This window comes from Anomalospiza imberbis, chromosome 12 (assembly GCF_031753505.1).
Source record: "Anomalospiza imberbis isolate Cuckoo-Finch-1a 21T00152 chromosome 12, ASM3175350v1, whole genome shotgun sequence".
In the NCBI taxonomy this organism is placed as follows: domain Eukaryota; kingdom Metazoa; phylum Chordata; class Aves; order Passeriformes; family Viduidae; genus Anomalospiza; species Anomalospiza imberbis.
The window spans coordinates 2,625,399-2,644,700 of NC_089692.1; the positions used below are offsets into that span (position 1 = coordinate 2,625,399).

Genomic DNA, 19,302 nt, shown 5'->3' on the forward strand with positions numbered 1-19,302 from the left:
ATAGGACTTTTGGGGTGTTGCTGAGCAGTATTGTAATTATAGGGATTGGCTACAAACTGCTCTTGTGAGGAGAGGCAATGGCTCATGAAAATGCACCAACCATTCATACCCTGCATACTCCCCTAGTGACTTCTTCCTGCAAAGATTCATCTCAATTTCCACAGAAGGAGAAAAGATTGTAAAATCAATAAAATCATTATGGTTGCAGCTAATCTATTTTAAAGAAATCCTTGTAAGCAATGTGCATTATTAACACAATGAGATAGGTCTGTGCTCACGGGCTGTGCTGCCAGTCAGTTTCCCAGACACCGAGAGAACCACAGAAACCCTCTGCTCTGCAAGTGTCTGACAAGTGTTTACATGCTAACATTCATTAGGAGATTCGGTCAAGCAATTCACGCTTGATTAATTGATTATTCCATGGTGACAGTTCATTTTTTGAAGTGTCTGCCAACCTGGGAAGGAGCAGGACCAGTCAGACCAATGACAAAAGACATTGATGGACAAACACTGGGCTTGCTGAACAGCTGCTGCAGTGGCAGACCAACATCTACAGAGTTTAATCAATGCCTCAAAGACATGGCAACGCTATAAAGACTGTTTATTTCTTTTCTGTGCATTTATGAATTGTTAATGCAATCAATACATATTAGCTTCATTTGTTTGGTTAAAATGTAATATGAATTTTCCAAGTTTAGAGTTGCCTTAATATCAGGTTTTATACAGTGAAATTTATGAGTCCTTGCAGTTTTATGAGGTTTTATTGATGCCTAAAAAGCTTGGCATAATTTCTGACTTTGTTTATTCCAGCATTACAGAATTAGTAAGAGCAGACATTGCTGGGCTCATTGAATAAATTAATTTCCTTGGCAATGTGTGCATTTTGAATTTTCTTGAATTAAGTCAGAAAGAGTGAATGTGTCAGCACAAGCCAGTAAATAGCAACTGCACTGCAAGAGGATTTCAAGCCAGAGCAGTGCAAAGGAGAAGACTGAAGCCAGAGTATATTACCCACAGACAGTACATGTGTTGGAACAGATCCTCCCTTGCTTAAATGGTACTGGAGTCCATTGAATTACCTAATAGACAAGTTTGGCCCAATATTAATCTGCAGCAGATGTTTGACTAATGAATGGTTTGAAAGAGCTTGAGTGTATTGTGATATAATTACCTGATATTGCAGCTCCTGCTTTCAGAGCTTGTTGTTGTCTTACTTATGCAATAGAAACAAAAATGCAGAAGTCATGGTGTGAGTTTTCAGAACAATCACTTGGTTTTGGAGTATAAAGAAAGAAGAATCCCAAATCATTAAATTATTGCAGCTTACAAGTAAAGTCAGAACCAGACTGATGTGTGACCTAGCCATGGGCAGGTATTGTTTTGAGCTTTAACGGGACAAGAATTCAAAGAGCTGCTCTTCTCACATCACCCACCTCTACTCCTCTCCCTCCTCAGCATCCTCCTTCCTTGCACATTCTACACATAAGGTGACAGGGCAGGACTGTGCTGAGGCAGCAAAGCTGGTTTTTTGGTGCTCTGGATCCCTTGTCACTGGGAAGCTGCCCAGGGAAGCTGCTGTAGCTCATCTCCTTCCTGACAGCCCTGCCTAAACATCTGAATTTGTTTTCTAAAAGTCAGGAGGGGTTATCACTGAATTCAGTTGCAATTTCCACAACCATTGATGTTGTCTTGTGAAGTCCAAGATTTCTTGAACTGATCCCGAAGCTTGATGATTTCAGGAATGGGCAGTATGCACCTCCTTTTTTGCATCACCGTGTCACACATTTCTGGGTGGACCCCTCAATTTTTGGTCTTTGTCTCTCATGAAGTTCTAACCATGCAACCATCATGGGCTGCTCTGGGTGTGACCAGGATGCCACAAACAAATTCAGATGAAGAACAAGGAGAGCCATCACATTCTGTGTCTTCTGAATTAAGCCATTGTCTGGGGGTCACAGAAAGATAATTTTATGATGAGAAGTTAAAAGATTGTCCTCCTTTGCCAACATAAAAGGAGTTCTGTAAGAAATATGAGTGCTCCTGGGTTGGGGCATAACCTGTGTGTTAGTAATGAGAATACTGAAGAACCTTTACCGGACAGCAGTTTATTCCAGAACAGACTACCTTGCCTTTTCTTCTAAACCATTACACACTGCTTGGTGCTAAAGACAGGATATTTTAATGGATAGAAGGGCTGCTGATCTGAGCCACCATCGCAATTCCTCTGCTCCTAATAACAGAGGCTGCTGTCATTTCACTGACAATTAGCTGGCAAATCCTATTACAGGAATAAGATCACCTAATCCTCAACTCTGGTAGATGCTATTCACTATGATAGTGTTTTAATGGTAAGACTTGTGCAGGCTACAATACTTTGTGCAAAAAATCCAGAAAGTTCAGAAATTGTGTTAGATGACTTCACTTCAAAATGACAAGTTAGACGTCTGCTATGTCCCAATGATTATTCCAACCCTATAAATTGGCATAACTACTTTTCTGTGCTGTTCAGAGTGGTACCAGTAGGAGGCCCAGCAAGGTGTGAAGTGTCACTAGCAATTTTCCTCTTTGCTGCATTTTTAACTTGTTTACAAAGGCAGAAAGGAAGAAAAAGATACTTGGAGAGAGCCCACCAGGTATGTTCTCCACTTGGTGTTTGTGTCCTTTAAAACTTGTTCACTAGGTGCAGCAAAGCGAGAACCATCGCAGGAGTGAATGCAGGAGCAGCTGGCTGCACACTGGGGCACTGAGCCCTGGGACAGCCCAACTCTGCTCCAAGAACCTTCTCCTGGTACTGCAGCTCTGTCCATGTGGAACAGGGGGCAGTCCCTCAGCAATGAGGAGATCCAAGCTTTATTTGACAGCAGCCCCTGTCTTAGGGCTTCTTGTTCCCTTGGGATTTTCTTTCTCACAGGAGGAGGGATAACTTCACCAAATTGGAAATCTAGCCAAAATAAGGTGAGTTCAGGGAGACCTGTACTTTCTGTTTACTTGAAGAATAGAACAACTCCCATGAAGGAGGATATCAGAAGAATCTCTTTCACTCTTGCACAAGCTCTCTTTAATAATGTGGTTGCATAATGAACCTTGTACTTTGCTCCCTGTACCTCTAACTAGATCTTCTCTAGGGGACTTTCTACTCTTTGGTGTCTCAGGTTTTGCAAAGTATTTAGCACCAGTATAAATCTGCTAACATAGAGTTACCAGTAAGTGATGGATTGAGATTCTTTGGGCAAACACCATCTAGCAATCTACACACAGACCTTGGCCCTGTGAGCAGAACTCAGCCCCAAGAGCTGGGCCATCACTTTAAGTCAGTGTAATGTTACTAAGGACTCTCCATATCAATGCATTTTAAAATATGTTCATTTTAATTTCTATTTCACAGAGCTAGAGAAAGTGCCGTGGCTTTCTGTTCCCATGATATTCATGCTATTCCTGGCCTTTTATTGTACTTAATAGCTCCCTGATTAACTTAACTGTGAATTGGAGGCTGAGACTGCTGAAGGTGTGCTATCTTGGACTGATGCTCTTTCCAGTTAGCACAATTAAGTATCAGTTACAGCAATGAAACAAAGCAATGAACAATCCTGAAAAAGAATATTGTTATCATTTCTCACAAAAATCTATGTATTATTTTTAGCAACCTACATTACTCATTTCCCTTATTCTTCCTCAAAACTCAGAATAGACTTACTCAGTAGCTCTTTCAATAACAAGTGTCAGTATTATGATTCTTTGTCATGCTTTGTATTTTGTTATCCCAAGACTCTAAATCTGTTCCTTTTCTCTTCCATGTTATCTTTAACATCATTATAACAAAAGTGCTGCAAAAGCTATTGGAGAAAGATCAGTCTGTCTGACAACATCATTCTTTGCAGCATGGTAGATTTTGAAAAGAGCCCACCAGCTCTGCAAGATGAAGTAGCATTCTCTTTAACAAAGGAGGATAAGCATCAGAGGCATCTGGGGAAAACCTCTGATTCAAAGTGCTGCACTGTGAATAAGAATTCTAACCAGTAATAAGAAAAAAAGCAGAGTATCATGTTCAGTAAGCTGAGTTCAACTCTATTGAAGCAGGGGCTGCAGGAACTGATAAATTCTTGGGACACACTTGAAGGTGAGTTGAGATCTCCAACAGTCTTTGAATCAGGTTTTCTAAAGCTATTTTTAAAGGACATGGAGCTCCACCTGCTTTAGGAGCCATAATCATTGAGCAAATTAGCCATTTATGTCTATGAGTAGCTAAAGCAACCCAAGGGAGATCCATGTACCCGGGGCACCAGCAGTTTGAAAGCAGAGGTGTCACTGGAACCTGCTGAGGCTGACCCCTGTTGCTTGAGGGCCTTCCCACTCTAACTTTCCAACAGAAATGCCTGTAGGATTTCTGGATACTGTCCCCTTCCAGTCTCACTCACTTCCATAGGGGTTTGCACTGTTGCCTGGGTAGAGGGACAGGGACTGAATAGAAGTACAGCTTAAAGGATGAGGTCGCATCAGCTGTAGCAGAGGCTACGTGCATCACTTCTGCATCACTTATTGGGAAAAAATGAATTTAAAACCACACTAACCATTCTGAAGCTCTGGTTATTTCCCCAGATACACCTTTCTGTTGTTTCAGATATAGAAAGAAATGTTAGAAGAGATCTGAAATGTGTATGTTTGCAGGAGGGTTAAAATGTGGTTGCTGTGAGCAGTTGGAGTGAATTTAAGGTGATCTGTACACAGCACTGCTCACTGCTGGAGCCATGGATGAGCAGCACAGGGAACCACAGGGAGGGGAGGAGAGCTCTGCATCCTCAAAGACTCATCCTCAAAAGTTCTCTGAGCAGTGACAAAGCAAATATGGTTTCTGAAGAAATCTGGGGCTGGGATTTTTTCCTGTAAACTTGAGTGGAGCTGCAGAAAGGGCCATTAAGCACAGGCACGTTTACTGCTGACCATCCTTCTGCACTGGCCCAGGGAGGAAATGCAACTTTCCAGCTGGGTGGTTATTTGTATCTGGTATGGAGCACTCCTAATATACTTTGCTTCAATCTCCTTTGGAGAGATTATTTCTGGTTTATAGTTCAAACCAAATGCATAGCTTTAGGTGCATTTCTGGTTACTATACCCTTTAAACTGAAGCTTCAATATCCATTAAGTCTGTGAGCTCCTAAAATTACTGTGTGGACATACAGACCTCTTTCTATTGAGGTTTGCTAGGTGTAAGCTTACTTGTTTTCCTTTTGTTTGGACCTTTTAGTTACCTTAAAAGCAATCCATGGACATGAAAATGTGGTGTAGAATGGTTCCTACATATTTTGCATACCCTGACCTGGCCACCTCTCCTCGGAGGCTCCAAGCCATGGGGGTCTGGCTGCAGCTCCTCCTCGTGGTTGGAAACAGTGAAATTACCAGTGAAACAACCTGTGGATTGTCCCATTCTGTGTCTAAAATCCTGCTTGGCCACCTGCACCTGGGTTCCCACTTCCCATTTTCCAGGTGCCCCCCAGCTAAGACACAGCTGTGGGGAAGATGGACATACAATCCAAATGCAGCTGTGCATTCAAGGAATCTTAGTTTTGGGAAATTCCTGACAAAGAATAGTTAAGCTTGTTAAATAAAAAGAAACAGAGACAGATTCATGCAACTAGGCTATAAAAACAATCATTACATGGAACAGGTCTAATAAATGCTTTGTTTAGGGAGCAAAGTCACAGCCAGAAAGCAGAATTGCCTTTTCCCAAGGTGAGCCTCTAACACCATGCACCTTCTTCATGGAGAAGGACATGGCAAATACTTTGCTTCTATCAAGACCAGAGTTCTGTGCTTGCTTCTGGTTCTTCTAAATGACTACAAGAAGATGGTTTGCCTTGGTAATTGCAGCTGCTGTTGTAGCAAATAGGGTTTCTCTTGGAATATTATTAATTAGCCTTTCATTTGCATGTTTTAACGGCATCAGTGGTTGGTTGCTAAAAGAACAGAAACACAGAAACATTTAATTAATGAATATTAAAATATTCAGAATTTTTGAAATGCTGCCTCAGCAGTTCTTTGTGAAATATCTTTCATTTTAATCACATGACTATCTGTTAGTGGTGGTGTGGAAGTTGTGATGAAAGTGGCTGAATGATGTAAAAATGCCAAAAAATCCACACACCCTTCTGAACTCAGTAGGAGCCAGCATTTGAGTTGCACGTCCTAACCTGAGGAATTGAAATCTAATTAAGATTAAATTGCAACAAAAATATACAAAGAACAAGGGACACAAGGATGCCTTCCCTGTTTCAGGTAGGGACAGGCTGCAACCAGCAGGTGTGGATGAGGGAGATGAAGGATGGCAGGGAAATGATGGGGGAGAGAGATGGGGGCAGCTCAGTCCTGCTCCCCAGGCCACCTCACAGGGGATGTTTTAAAGTCTGAGTTGCTTTCCCTACACAAAAATATAAATAACTTAAAAATACAGCAAGGCTGGTGCTGCAGAAATCTCTTCCCTAAAGCCCCAGTAAAGGGGCCAGGGGGTGCCAAGCTGCAGCTGTGTGTGCTGAGAGTGCTGCTGCTGACCTGCTCAGCATCATTTAGGGCAAAAAGGAAAGCCTCCACACGTGGAAGGGACTCTGGTGATGGCACATCCAAGACTGATGTGAAGGGTAAATCAAGTACATTTCAGCCATTGCAGCTGAAGGGGAAAACCAGGAAAATTCCCTTGTCTGTACTGTAGGTTTCTGATTTCTAATCTGTGATTTCATGGAGGAAAGAGATTGTGGGACTGAATTTCTTTTAGGAAGGTTTCCTTGGCTTATTAATTCACTTTATGTATTGTCCAATCTGGGGGGAAGGGCTGCATTTGTGTGTGGGTGATATTATTGTAGGAAATGTCTTACTTAATTATTATCTACTGAAACATCACCTAGGAGATACTCTTTCTCTGACATGCAGCTTGATACTTCATGCAGAAAGAGGTAACTCTTCCACAGTTCATTAAATTATGTTGTGGTGAACTTATCTCCACTGGGTCGCAATTAAGAATTGAAGCCACTGCCTTTAGAGGAAAAGGCAGAGAATAATCAGAATATACTGAATATATAATTTGATCTCTGGAAATAAGCAAGAGGAAAAAATATGGTGTGCAAACGTGTAGACATTAAGAATGTATTATGTTCCAAAGATTTGTATATGGAAGTATCATATAATTATATCATTACTGTTCCTTGGAAATATTTGGTTCTTTAAAAATTCCAGGTTTGTTAACTACTGTAAGGTAACTTTAGTAAATGTACATTTTCCTTCCTACTTCCCTTGTCTCCACTGTAGCACCCCAGGAGCTTCAGTCACACAGATTCTGGACCCATTGCCTATTAACATGCATTATAAAACTGCAATATATTTTATGTTATATTCTCACTCAATTAAAATTTTTCATTTTAATAATATTTTTTTTCTTTTTAAAAATGTTAAAGAATCTAGCAGAACTAGTCTCTCTGTATGTTTTCCAACAAAAACCCCACAAAGCTTCTTTCATTAGATAATTTCAAATGTGAAGAACAGAAAATGAAGTTGTCTCAGCTGATGTTTCTCAGACCTCCTTGCCCACCATTCTTCTGCTGCACACATCTTTTTTTTTGTTACTGTTCCTCTTCCACTCACAGGAGAGATATAGGAGAGATCATAAGCCTTTTTTTCTTAACACTGTTGTTATAATGGTTTGGTAAGGTCTGTTCATTTTGTTTTTCTCCTACAAAATAGAAATCATGTCAATAAGCTTTCTGCAGGTATTGGTGGCATACACCTCTGGACCAGGCAGGGATGTGGTTTAAGATGCAGCACTGAACACCTACATCACCAGTGCAGAGGTGTTAAATAACACCTGACTTGTACATTCTTGAGCAACTTAATTCCCTTCACTAGTAGGAGAATGAACAGCTCATAAATGCAGAATAATGGGCATTTTAATTATGTAGTGATTTAAGGATGCCTCCTGTTTCGAGGCAATAGCATCTCTTGAGCTGAATGAAGGGGAGGGGCAGGTTTCAATTTAACAGCTCACAGAAAAGCAGAGGATTGTTTGCACTGTTAGTATGGGCTGCTCACAGTATCCAAGTGAACTCGGTGGCTGAGGTGCTGATGTGTGCTTTGAGCATGTGAATGGTATCCCAGCTCTGTTTAAGTTCTCCACACAGTCCTTAGGATGAGTTTTAAACAATTACAGTGAACTACATTAGTCTCAATGAGTACAGAATTGCTTTGCTATGGCATAAAATTCCTAGTGCCTACCTGCAGGTGGGTATATTTACTTTTGTGACCATTTGAATACACACCTTCTCATGTGTTTACAGTGGAATAGTGAGCTGAGTTTGTTTTCCTGTAGGAGATAAGCATCATCATGTTTTCCTGAGCAGCTGCACACACAATTAGGAGGGCCCAATTAAAGCTGCATTCCACTCCCACAGAGCAGCAGTGATTGCTGTCTGTAATTTCTCCCGTGGTTTGACTTAGGGGTATTAAGTTGTGCAGGACTTCATTAACAAATGAAAGACAGGTCAAACAAGTCAAGAAAAAAAATGCAACAAGCTGGAAATTGGTAAGTAGGACCTTGGCTCTTGTCCACTACCTACAGCTTGAGAAAAGGGGACTCCTCTCCCACCCCTCTCAAGTAGCCACTAGACAAGTGACCAGTTTGCTCTGTTTAGGCTTGTGCTTTCTGTCCTCCTGGCCACAATGAGGACTTGTATGTGTCCTCTGCTTCCATACCAGCCACTCTGACTGCAGTGGGTGCAGGCCCCATCCAAAGACTCCTCTAAATTCAAGCCTGAAGTAATTCTAAAGCCAATATACATTTGTTTGTCCCAAGCATTATCTGTGCCATCATTACAGGAAGCTCAGTACTGCCAAATGTAGGAGAAAGGTGAATGAATTAGAATACAAAAGGAACAGGACAGTGGAGCACCAAAAAAAAAAAAAAAAAAAAAGGAACAGGGCAGTGGAGCGCCGGTGCCTTCTTGAAGGATGAGGAATTTCATTTTTTTCCCTTCCAAGGCTGTTCAGTGCAAATTGCTGCATAAAGGGACTTGATGTCCCTGCCTTCCCCCAGGTCCATGTGCACACACATCCTCGGGGGCACAGCAGGTTTTGCTTTCCTCATTTAGGGATAGCCGAAGTCTGTAAACACAGATTTCTTGGCGAATGTGCCACAAGGAGCAAAACATCAGACATACAGTCCCAGTCAAGAGTTGTGTGAGAAAATGTTTGGTTTCCAACCAAGGACAGGAACGGAAGACCCAAAAGACTCAATTTCTGTAGATATGGATAGTGATTCTAAAGAAAAGAGGGAAAGAGCATCTCTCAATTGCCCTGATGTGCAGAAGTGGCAGCACAGGAAGGGCCTGGCAGGAGCATTTTGACCCTTAATCACCACATAGATCTTCTGAAGTGGCTGAGACCAAAACCTGACAAAGATGGGACTTAATTTCACAAGATGCACAATACTCTGACCCTTGGGCAGCAGAGCCCTTGAGGCATTGAAGTAGAATTAGCAGCTGAGCCACTCAGCTGATAGGGAAGTGCTTTATTGCACCATTTTATTGCACTATAGCTAAGAGATAGTGTCTTATAGGAGAGGGCCTATACAGAATAAAATTAAAATCAGTTAACCGCCTTGTGTATATCAAGTGGTGACAGATCTCAATCCAGTCATTTATTTTCAAAAATAGATAGATTGTTTGTTTGGAGAAAATTATAACGATGTCCCCAAGAAGTTGATCTTGTGTAGGGCCTACACAAGATCAGTTACTTTGGTTTTTTGCTCTCTTGACTGGTGCTAAAGCAGTAAACTGGCAGTTTTGATGCTGATTCACAAAGAAAGCCATAATAGGGAAGAAAGCCACCTTTAATTTCAAGCTCCACTAGAATCATGAAAGGAAAATTAATGTTTACTAAATGAAAAAGGATGATATTACTGGAGAGAGGAAGTTTTGGTTAAGCTTTTAAGGGAATATTAATAGCTTTCAGAAATGGAAACGTTTATAAAATATGTTTAAAATGGCATAAACTACAGAAAATCCAGGAAGTATTTTAAACTGACTTAAGCTCCTCAATATGTTACTATATTTTAAAAATCATGCAAATTGAATGACAGCTGACATATGGAAGGAGGCTTTCCAGTGCAGACATGTTTTCTATGGAAAATGAAATACAGTCTTATATCTAGAATAAATGTTTTGATGTGAAATTGAAGTCTGCTGATCAACTTTTGCACACTTTTGTAATGCTTCTGAAAATGTCCAGGGGAATCTTAGATGCATGCAGGCTCATTCCCTGGGAATATACTTTCAGAAAGCTGCCATTCTGAGAGTCCTCTGACACGGTGCAGCCCGTGAGATGCTGCCAAGCACCATAAATGAATGCAGCTCAGAGATGGCAGGTTGCTTTCTTTTTTGCCAGACACAACAACAAAGTGTCAACCTCTGACAATTTTTAAAGCTAAGCTTTAAAGGAAATATCAAACATTTTATTTTTCTTTTTTTTTTTTTTAGCCAGTCAGAGAAGAAACGCTCACAGAGAAGAAATGCTCACAGAAGGAGAGAAATACATCGCTGGTTTTATGCTGATAAATACATTTGGGATTAGGTCTTTGACTTACATTTTACATGGTCTTTATGCCATCAAATAAATGGGCAGTGGATCTGGTTCAGTCATCTGATGTGTGTGTGCACCACTGCAGTGGGATTGTAACTGCTGCTGGTAATGCACTGGATTTGGTGATAATATCATAGTTAATAGGGTTTGGTTTTTTGTCATGGTATCTAAAAGTTCTTAGGTACCTTGAATCCTCTGCAGAGAATTCCCTTTATAAGAGGAAATGGAAACACTGGATAGGTGAATTGCCTGGTATAACACAATAGAGCACAATCTATGAGCAGCAGGGCAAGACAGGAACAAATCACAGCAGCTTTGGATCCCAGTTCCACAGTCTAAACACCTCAGTGCTGTGACTCATGTGAAAAACTTGCTGATGGTTGACAGGTAATACTGGTCAAATAAATGCCAGTCTGCCGTGCTATAGCATAAGAGCTGTAATTGCTTTACTAGGCTTTAGGCTCAAGAATGTTAACAGAAACTAAAAAAAGAAAGAAAAGGGAAAAATAAAAAAAAGGGGGGGAAAGTGGTGCCTTCTCAATACCATGTAATAAATAAATGCTGAATTTTTTTATAAGACTGCAAAGATTATGGCACAGTCATGAAAGCAGGGAGAAGGTTGTAGGAGACAATCTCTGTATGGTAGATGGGTGATAAAACAGCTCATTTGTTATTGCTTTCTACACTAGACTACATTCCTTTTGAGCAGATTTGCACTGGCAGTGGGGTGTAGGGTTTCCTTTGAAACCATCTGGCCAGTGTTTGATCCCTTACAGCAGTAGGCTGATGAAGTCATTGCTAGCACTTCTTTGCAATGTGAAAAACAACCAGGTTCAAATCCACAGTCTAAACCACAACCATTTCAAGCAGCAGAAAAGAAAATATCATACTCATAAGACTCTACTAAGTGCCTTGTCTTGGCAGACAAGGAAACAGATATTTCTCTCTTCATCCCAATAACTGCAGACCATTGTGAACCAGTCTGCAGGGAAGTTCTTTGTTTGGGGAAGTTCAGTTCAGGAAGACTCAGAGTATGTGACTGCAGAAGGTTCAACCTCTCTTGACTTGGCAGAACTACCCTCACACATATAACAGATATTTCTTCTGCCTCAAAAGAGCACCAGCAAGCCACCTCACCTCTGCTACAGTCACCAGATTCTTTGCTCATTGTTTCTGCTGATATTGCCAGTTGAGAAGCAGATTAAATGGCTTCTAGCTTGTAAGAGCAGTAAGATGCAAATGGCAGGAAAATTACCTCTAAAATCATACAATGCTAGTTCATTTTCAACTGTTTTGATAGAAATTTTCCATTCTGGCAAACAAATGGTGCACTGTGCACTGGGACAGTATTATGGAAATGTACAGTGAGCATGGAGATGTGCATAGGAGCGTAGTTTGTGAGTAACAAGGTGTGTGTGCTCTGAAAAAGTAACTTTCAGTATAGCTGTAGTACTGGTCTTTGCTCTAAGGCTGCTGCAATATTTGTTGTGGCTCCCTTGTGCTGTCAGGGATAGCAGCATCCCTGTGCCAGCCCATCCCCACATCTCTCCTCCCTCCCTCTCCTCCCCATCACACCCTCAGTAAAGCAGAAAATAAAAAGGATGATAGAATAATGTTAGAAACTGGTCAATGAGGTAAGATGGCAATCACTGGAAAATCTCAGTCAGATGAGTTTCAGGCTTGGTTATATTCATATTTGACTTTCAAATTTTGGTACAATCAGAGTGCAAAGCCATTCTGTGTTTTCACCATTTAGGAGCTTTTACAATATGGATCCTTTGAGATGTATTTTACACATTTTCGAGCTCCTAGATGAACACGTGACCATATATATTAATCTTAAAAGTTCTAACTGAAAACTCTTACAGATTTGTGAATTCAGTAATCATATGGCAAAAATACAATAGTTTTTTTCCCCCACAGACTTATCTAGAAGATTACAAATACTTTCTCTAGTTTTTATGTGGCAAAATCTCCTATTAGAAAAGTCAGTGCCATTTTAAAATTCCCTCTCTTCTGACTACAGTCCACAGAGCACACAGTCTCAAGTACTGCCCAGCTATGGGGACTGTAGGACAGCTATTTACTGTGTCCCATGTGGAAGCAGTGGTCCTTCCTGGTGCTCAGGACCTCAGCCACCACCTGCTATTCATTACCACAGCCCTGTCCCCAGCCCATGGACTGGCTGCTCTGTAGCTCAGGAGTTTATGTGGTGCTTGAAATCCTCTTGAGATCTCTCAGGATATTCTGTGCCCTTTGACTCTTCTCTCTGTGCTGTTTTTGGTCCAAGTTGCTCTCTCCTGTCCTGCCCAAATGCAGCTCTCACAGCCCATGATCTCAGGGATTTCATGGACGGCTGTGGCCAAGCCTGGAAGGGCTGGTTAGCCCTGCTGACCCTCACTGCAGACCCTGACACAGAGGGAGCACACTCTGTGCTGAAGAAGCCTCCTGCTACCACAGGTTGGACAGGACCCTTCTCTTTTGAGCTTCTGTTGCCTTTTCTCCAACCTGGAAATGAAACTCGAGATAATTTTAGTAAAGAGGTATTATAGAAGAGGATCTTTATGTGAAGGCCTTCAGGAGCAGTTATGGAAAGCTGTCCACAAAAGCCCATCCCCACAAGGATGAGTACATATTTATAGGTTTTAGGAAATTAGCACAATTGAAAAAAAGCACCAATTAGGAGGACTGATCCTCACACGTGGTGATTCAATTTCCCTCCAGGTCAAGCCCCTTCTCTGGAGTCCCCCCCTCAGCACTAGCTGTGCTTTGTCCATGAAATGGAAGAACCAAGACAGTACTGGGGTCTTGTACCCTCTGGAATTTGTTTTGTCTTCCTGCTTAGGGAAAGGCCATGGAAAATTACAGGGAAAACTAGCTACTAGTACAATAGGCTACAGAGCTACAAATATATGCGCAAAAATACAGAGAACATATAAAAGAAAAAAAGGCAAAACCCAAACCGGCATCAGTTCCAGGACCAACACAGTGGTGGAGTGGCTAAATATTTTGTTACTGTACAGTTCTTTTTCATGTTTAATATCTTGTCACAGACAGAAGATTTATGCATTAGCATTAGGATGGGGATATATGTATTAAATTTTTCTTGTGCACCATGTGCAAATGTACTTGACTTAGAACAAATCCTTTAGTTTGTCTGTTTAAGAATAACGGTATGATTATTGCAGAAGGCAAGTTTTATCTCATGAAATCATAGAGCTGTAAAATGGTTTGGGGTGGAAGGGAACCTTGAGGATCTTCCAGTTTGAGATCCACTGCCCTGGGCCGGGGACACCTTTCACTAGTTCAGGCTGTTCAAAGCCATGCTGGCCTCGAATACTTCCAGGGATGAAGCATCCACAGATTCTCTGAGCAATCTGTGCCAATGCCTCCCAGGGAAGAATTTCCTCCTTGCATCTGATCCAAGTCCATCCTCTTTCAGTTTGAAACCATTCCTTCTTGTCTTTTTGTCCCAGGCCCTTGTCCCAAGTCCCTCTTCAGCTCTCTCGGAGCTCCTTTAGGCCCTGGAAGGGACTCTGAGGTCTCCCTAGAGTCTTCTCCAGGTGAGCACCCCCACTTCTCCCAGCCCACCTCCAGAGGGGCTTCAGCCCTTGGAGCACCTTCGTGGCCTCCTCTGGACTCTCTCCAGCAGCTCCATGTCCTTCCTGTGCTGGGGACCCCAGAGCTCTGCAGGTGGGGTCTCACCTGCGCAGGGCAGAGGGGCAGAATCACCTTCCTGGACATTCTGCCAACACTGATGTCCAGCCCAGGACAGGAGTGGCTTTCTGGGTTGCCAGTGCAGGTCATGTTGAGCTTCTCAGCCACTAAGACCCCCAAGTCCTTCTCCTGCTCTCAGTCCACTCTCTGCCCAGCCTGTATTTGGGCACTGATGCACGTGCAGGGGGTATATATAATTATACTGGGAGAATTATTACAGTAACATTGTGTTCCTCTATGGGGTATAACCATAGCACTTAGTTTTTATCCTGAGTTCCCCTAGTAAGAGCACTCTTCATACACGCCAAGAAAACAACTGTTCTAAGTGAAGTTATTGTCTCTATAATGACCACAGGAATATCTACTGTATTTAATATATTGCTTTGGGAAATCTGTTCTGCCCACCCCAAATGGCTGTCTGTCTTAAATAGATCTGCTCAGAGCGATGTGTGTTATATCAATAAACTACACAGACAGCATGTTTGCCAATCAGCTAAAAGGGCCCTACACCCACTATCCCGGGCACATGTACTTGGTAAGCATTGCTTTCCAACAGATAAATGTAATCAAGGTTTATATGCTCACAGAAGCCAACAGGATGGGATTTTTTCACTTGGAAGATCAGAAGAAAATTGTAACTAATGTTGTGGAAAATTACTTTGATATTGCTTTCTCAGTACAGCATCACAATTAGGTAGCAATGTGAAGCACAGGGAAAGAATAAATGAATAGTAACAAATCAACACAAACAGCTACTGTCAGGAGTACTTTGCTCAGTGAAAGTAATGTAAGCATTACTTAAAGTTTTATGACTGTGGATTTTATACTGGTTTAAGTAGTACATCAAGGTCTCACTGTCATGCTTGCTAGGACTTAAACAATCAAGAACAATTTCTGAAATAGACAGATAAAACTGAAGTACCAAAGTATTTTTATTAATCTTGTTTCATAAGTTGTTCTATCCTAAATTAAAGATGACTGAACATACTAACAATGACAAATGTCCTTTTGGACAATGCAAGGGCTCCTATGCTGCTTTTTGGTGGAAAATGATTGTTACCAACTTCTCTCCAGCCCTGCTGATTCCAGCATCTGGCAAATGTGTTTTACTACACAGGAAATACAAAAGCAAAGGCTAATCCAGTAAAGCTTTTCCATGCAGAATCTGTTGTCCTAAGTAGCTTAATGACACGTGCATTTGTTCAATTCTCTCGAGAGAGCAATCAGGCAAGCAAATGATAGCAATATCCCATCTCCATTAGAACCAGGCCCCTTTATGGAGAAACACTCTGAGCACAGCCAGGGAAGGATCCTTCTTAGCATGCCAAAAACATCGCCTGTGATTGACAGATTTTCACAGGACACTGTCTAGGAAGGGAATATGCCAGCCTGTATTTTCAAATTAAATTAATGGATCTTTTTTTCTATGTTCTTTAGGTCACCTAATATGTTTTAGTTATAACTGGTATCATTTTCAAAAGCAGTGGAAATGAGAAGTTTCTCAGTCCACCGGGAGTTGAAAGCACTTAACACACATGAAAATCAGCCAAACAGAAATAAAAGTAATTGTATTGAGCACCATTTACTCAAGGGTACAGTCTGGTTCCTATTAACATAAATAGTAATTGAATGTTAGAATTGAGGAATTGATTACACACCTTTGGCAGTAACAGCATCGCTGGCATGTTTGTGTTTTAGGTATCCACAGCAATCGAGCACATTTCAGAGTGAGTTTCCCTGCCAGGGGGAGGAGCTCTGTTCAAACTTGCTTTTATTTAAACATGCTTAGGTGTTCCCTTCTCCAGTTACACTGCTCTCAAAAAATCACTTCCCAGTGTACTACAATCAGCAGTCAGCATTCAAGAGGTTTATGGCAGAGAACAGGTCAAGATGAGGGACAGACAACGAGAAAAATAGAAAAGAAATTGCACTGGTTTTGAGACCACACTAGGAAATCTTCTCTTTCAGGAGCAAAGAATTAACTTTTCAATGTCAAGTTACACATTCTTAGAGGCATTAGAGTACTGACTGCATTTGCTGTCTATACATCTTTCCCCCATGCCTAAACTACTGGCCAGTTTCAGTCAAATATGGTCAGTACCTCTGTTTTTAATCTATAAACTCTTTTGCATCTAAGCATACAAAAATAAATTGCAAAAGCACTGAAGGAACTAGTTAATTCCCTGCTTTGCACTACACTAAAGATTCATTACTTCTATAGTTTCAGCTGAGTGGCTGCTTTCAAAATTGGTGTGCGTGCAGTTGGACTAAATAAACAACATATTAAAGTAGATTGTTTAGTGACATGGAAACAAGCACTTAACAAACCTAGACACAGAAATTAGCAATTAATGTAATTATTTAAGAGTTCCCTGTGTTACAGTTCAGCTTATTTAAAAATGCTAGCAATGATTTTAAATAGACACAGTTGTGTTTGCTGTACAAGGAAGATGTCAAATGAATAAACGTTTTATGAAGCATTTGTTTAGTCAAGGGACAATTTCAGTGCAAATAAGAGCAAGCACAGGGATCAAACCCCATAACACAGTGGCATTATTCTGGATGAGAGTAACTGCACTGGCATTTGTCTAGGCTCTAAAGCAGCCTTCATTACAGCCGTAGTCAAAGAGAAAAGACCTTAGGTCCTTTCATACTTTCATGCTTCCCTTTTAAAGGAAACTACTATTTCAGCCCACAATTTTCTAGTTCTCCCATCCCTGTGGCCTTTGTGGCTCTTCACAGTTTCAAGTTAGTAGTGCAGGAAGATGACATGCATATGAATAATTGTTATGAAAGGTTTAATTGAAGTTAAGCAAATTAAGTGAATGCATCCTGAAGTATTTAAAGTTTCTGATGTGACTCATTTGTACATTTCTTATTTTGCATCTCATGACACACTGAATACCATATGCAAGTAAATTCAGAGGTGTGCATTTCTGGGAACAGAACTTTTGCTGAAATCTCTTATTTTCACATTTAGAGTGATATAGTTGGTAGTAAAAGTTGGTCTCAACTTTAGCAGAAACTTAACTCCACAAGCTGGACCCTATGCACATTGGCAAAGGTCCCTGTATAATCAATTCATTGGTTCTTGGAACTGTTTTTTTCAACAAATGTTTTTTTTTTTTTTAAGAAATTGATAATTACTTTCAAGGTAGCCTTCATTGAGAATGACACATCTTTTTTGAGGTATCCTCTGTGAAATATGTAAAATACATTGAGAATATAAGTACAAAATATTGACCATGAAAGGGCAGGTGATTCAAATAGAAACAGGAATGCTAACCTGGTGTCTGCTGATGAACTATTTCTTCTGGATCCTGTAGGTGAATGAAGACAACGAGCCCAGCTGCTCCAAACAGCAAGATGAAGGAGAACATACATGTCAGCCTCATAATTACTGTTCTCAGATCAATCCAGTTCTGACCCAGGAAAAGAACTGCATGTGATCTCCAGGGCACTCTTCACTCATAGTCTTCGTCCTGTCATCTGGAAGTCTGATGGAAAATGTCTACAAGAAGTAAAAAAACAAACCAAACCAAACTTAGCATAGAGGGCATTTATTTTCCCAATGCAAATTAGTAGATTTAAGTTCTCATTTAGACCAAATAACTGATTTCTCTAGTATTTCTTTTGTATAGTTAATTGCAATTATCCAGTCTATTTCTGTCCCATCAGTTTGTCTTTAATTTTATGTCATTTTTTTAACACGTAGAAAAGATGATGTAGTATATAGTTAAAAATTGCATTTTGGGAAAAAAAGTCACACCATGACTGCAATTTTCAGAGAAATCCCTCTCAATAGTTTGCTTAGAATGTGTCACTTTGTATTTCTCACTGATTAAACAATATGAAAACCATAAAGGGAGAGAATGTGTGGGGAACAATCATGAAAGCTGCATCTTCGTGCCAAACAGAACTGGCAGCTGCTGCTTCACCTCTGAGAAGAAGCAGTCACGCTCAAGCCAACCACCACAGGTCACACATTGAAGAAGCTCTGCAGGCAAATTGATTTCCAAGGCAAATCCTGGTCACAGTGCTTGGACCCCTTTTACTGACTTGCAGCAAACACGAAGGAAGAGAGTGGGCAGCAGGAGGAGTCCGTGCAGGAGCCACAGGAACGGCTGCCTCTCCTCCCCTGGGAGCTCCCACTGAGGTTCTGGGTCTGTTCTGCAAATCCCTGCTGCTGGCTCTGACATTTGCTGTTAGTGCAGTCCCAGAGCAGCCCTGGTCCCACATGGGCTGTTGTGTGTTTTCCTAAACCCCTCACTGAGCACAGCCCTGAGGCTTTAAGTCCTGCTGGAACCAGCATCTGTCCTTGTATGATATGAAGAAGTAAAAAAGTGAAGGAATGGGAACCAGGGAGGAAAACTATCACCAGGGCCACATGTCTTTATTAATTAAAGTGAGTACTTCTGCCACAGAGCTGTGCCAATCCTGCATTTTTCAGTAACACAAGGAAAGGTGCATTAGAGCACAGGCAGTGGAACTGGTTCCCAAAACGAACTGGATTTCTCAGTAGCAAATTACTGAACACAAGGGCTCAGCTGGAGGTCAGCAACAGGCTGCAGGGGTAGCAATCACTTTGCTTTCCCCATATTTTTACTGCAAATGTGGCCTGCTCTAAAGGAAAGTTTTTGAAGCTGGTCTTTATTTACAAAGGGGATTTTAAATACAGAAGGACTGTACAACAGTTTGTTGGAAGGATGGGATGTGGAGAGGTGATGATTCAAAGTAGTTATGTCAGAAAAAGTCTTAAAGATTTGTTCTTAATGTGCCTGGAATATTTGGTGTTGGGGCAACTCGTATGCTTTTTGTGGTTCCCTTAACAAGTTTTTAATTTTCTGTAGTGTACTGGTGTCATGGTTTGATGCTGGCTCAAACTACAACTGGCATTCTAAATTTCTAAAATGCATCAAAGAAGAACATGAGGTGTGAAAGATGAAGTCATTCTGTAACTCTGACTGATAA

At 41.1% G+C, this 19,302-nt stretch overlaps 1 protein-coding gene and 1 long non-coding RNA gene across 4 annotated transcripts in view; one reads left to right on the plus strand and one right to left on the minus strand.

The window, feature by feature from the left end:
• The window catches only part of CHST8 (carbohydrate sulfotransferase 8), a 142,380-nt gene extending 124,630 nt beyond the window's left edge, over positions 1–17,750 (minus strand). For both annotated transcript variants that reach the window (XM_068202491.1, XM_068202490.1), the window contains exon 1: positions 17,618–17,750. In XM_068202491.1, the coding sequence (XP_068058592.1) occupies positions 17,618–17,726 (109 nt within the window). In that variant the 5' untranslated portion in view covers positions 17,727–17,750. The remainder of the gene's footprint in view (positions 1–17,617) is intronic.
• Positions 2,463–17,809, plus strand: LOC137481041 (uncharacterized). Of its 2 annotated transcripts, none has more exons than XR_011003267.1 (3): positions 2,463–2,633; positions 3,823–4,117; positions 17,658–17,809. It is a non-coding gene; the product is annotated as an uncharacterized lncRNA (long non-coding RNA). The 2 variants fall into 2 exon arrangements; XR_011003268.1 differs by having other exon boundaries at positions 3,879–4,117.
• Positions 17,810–19,302: the final 1,493 nt, after the last annotated feature.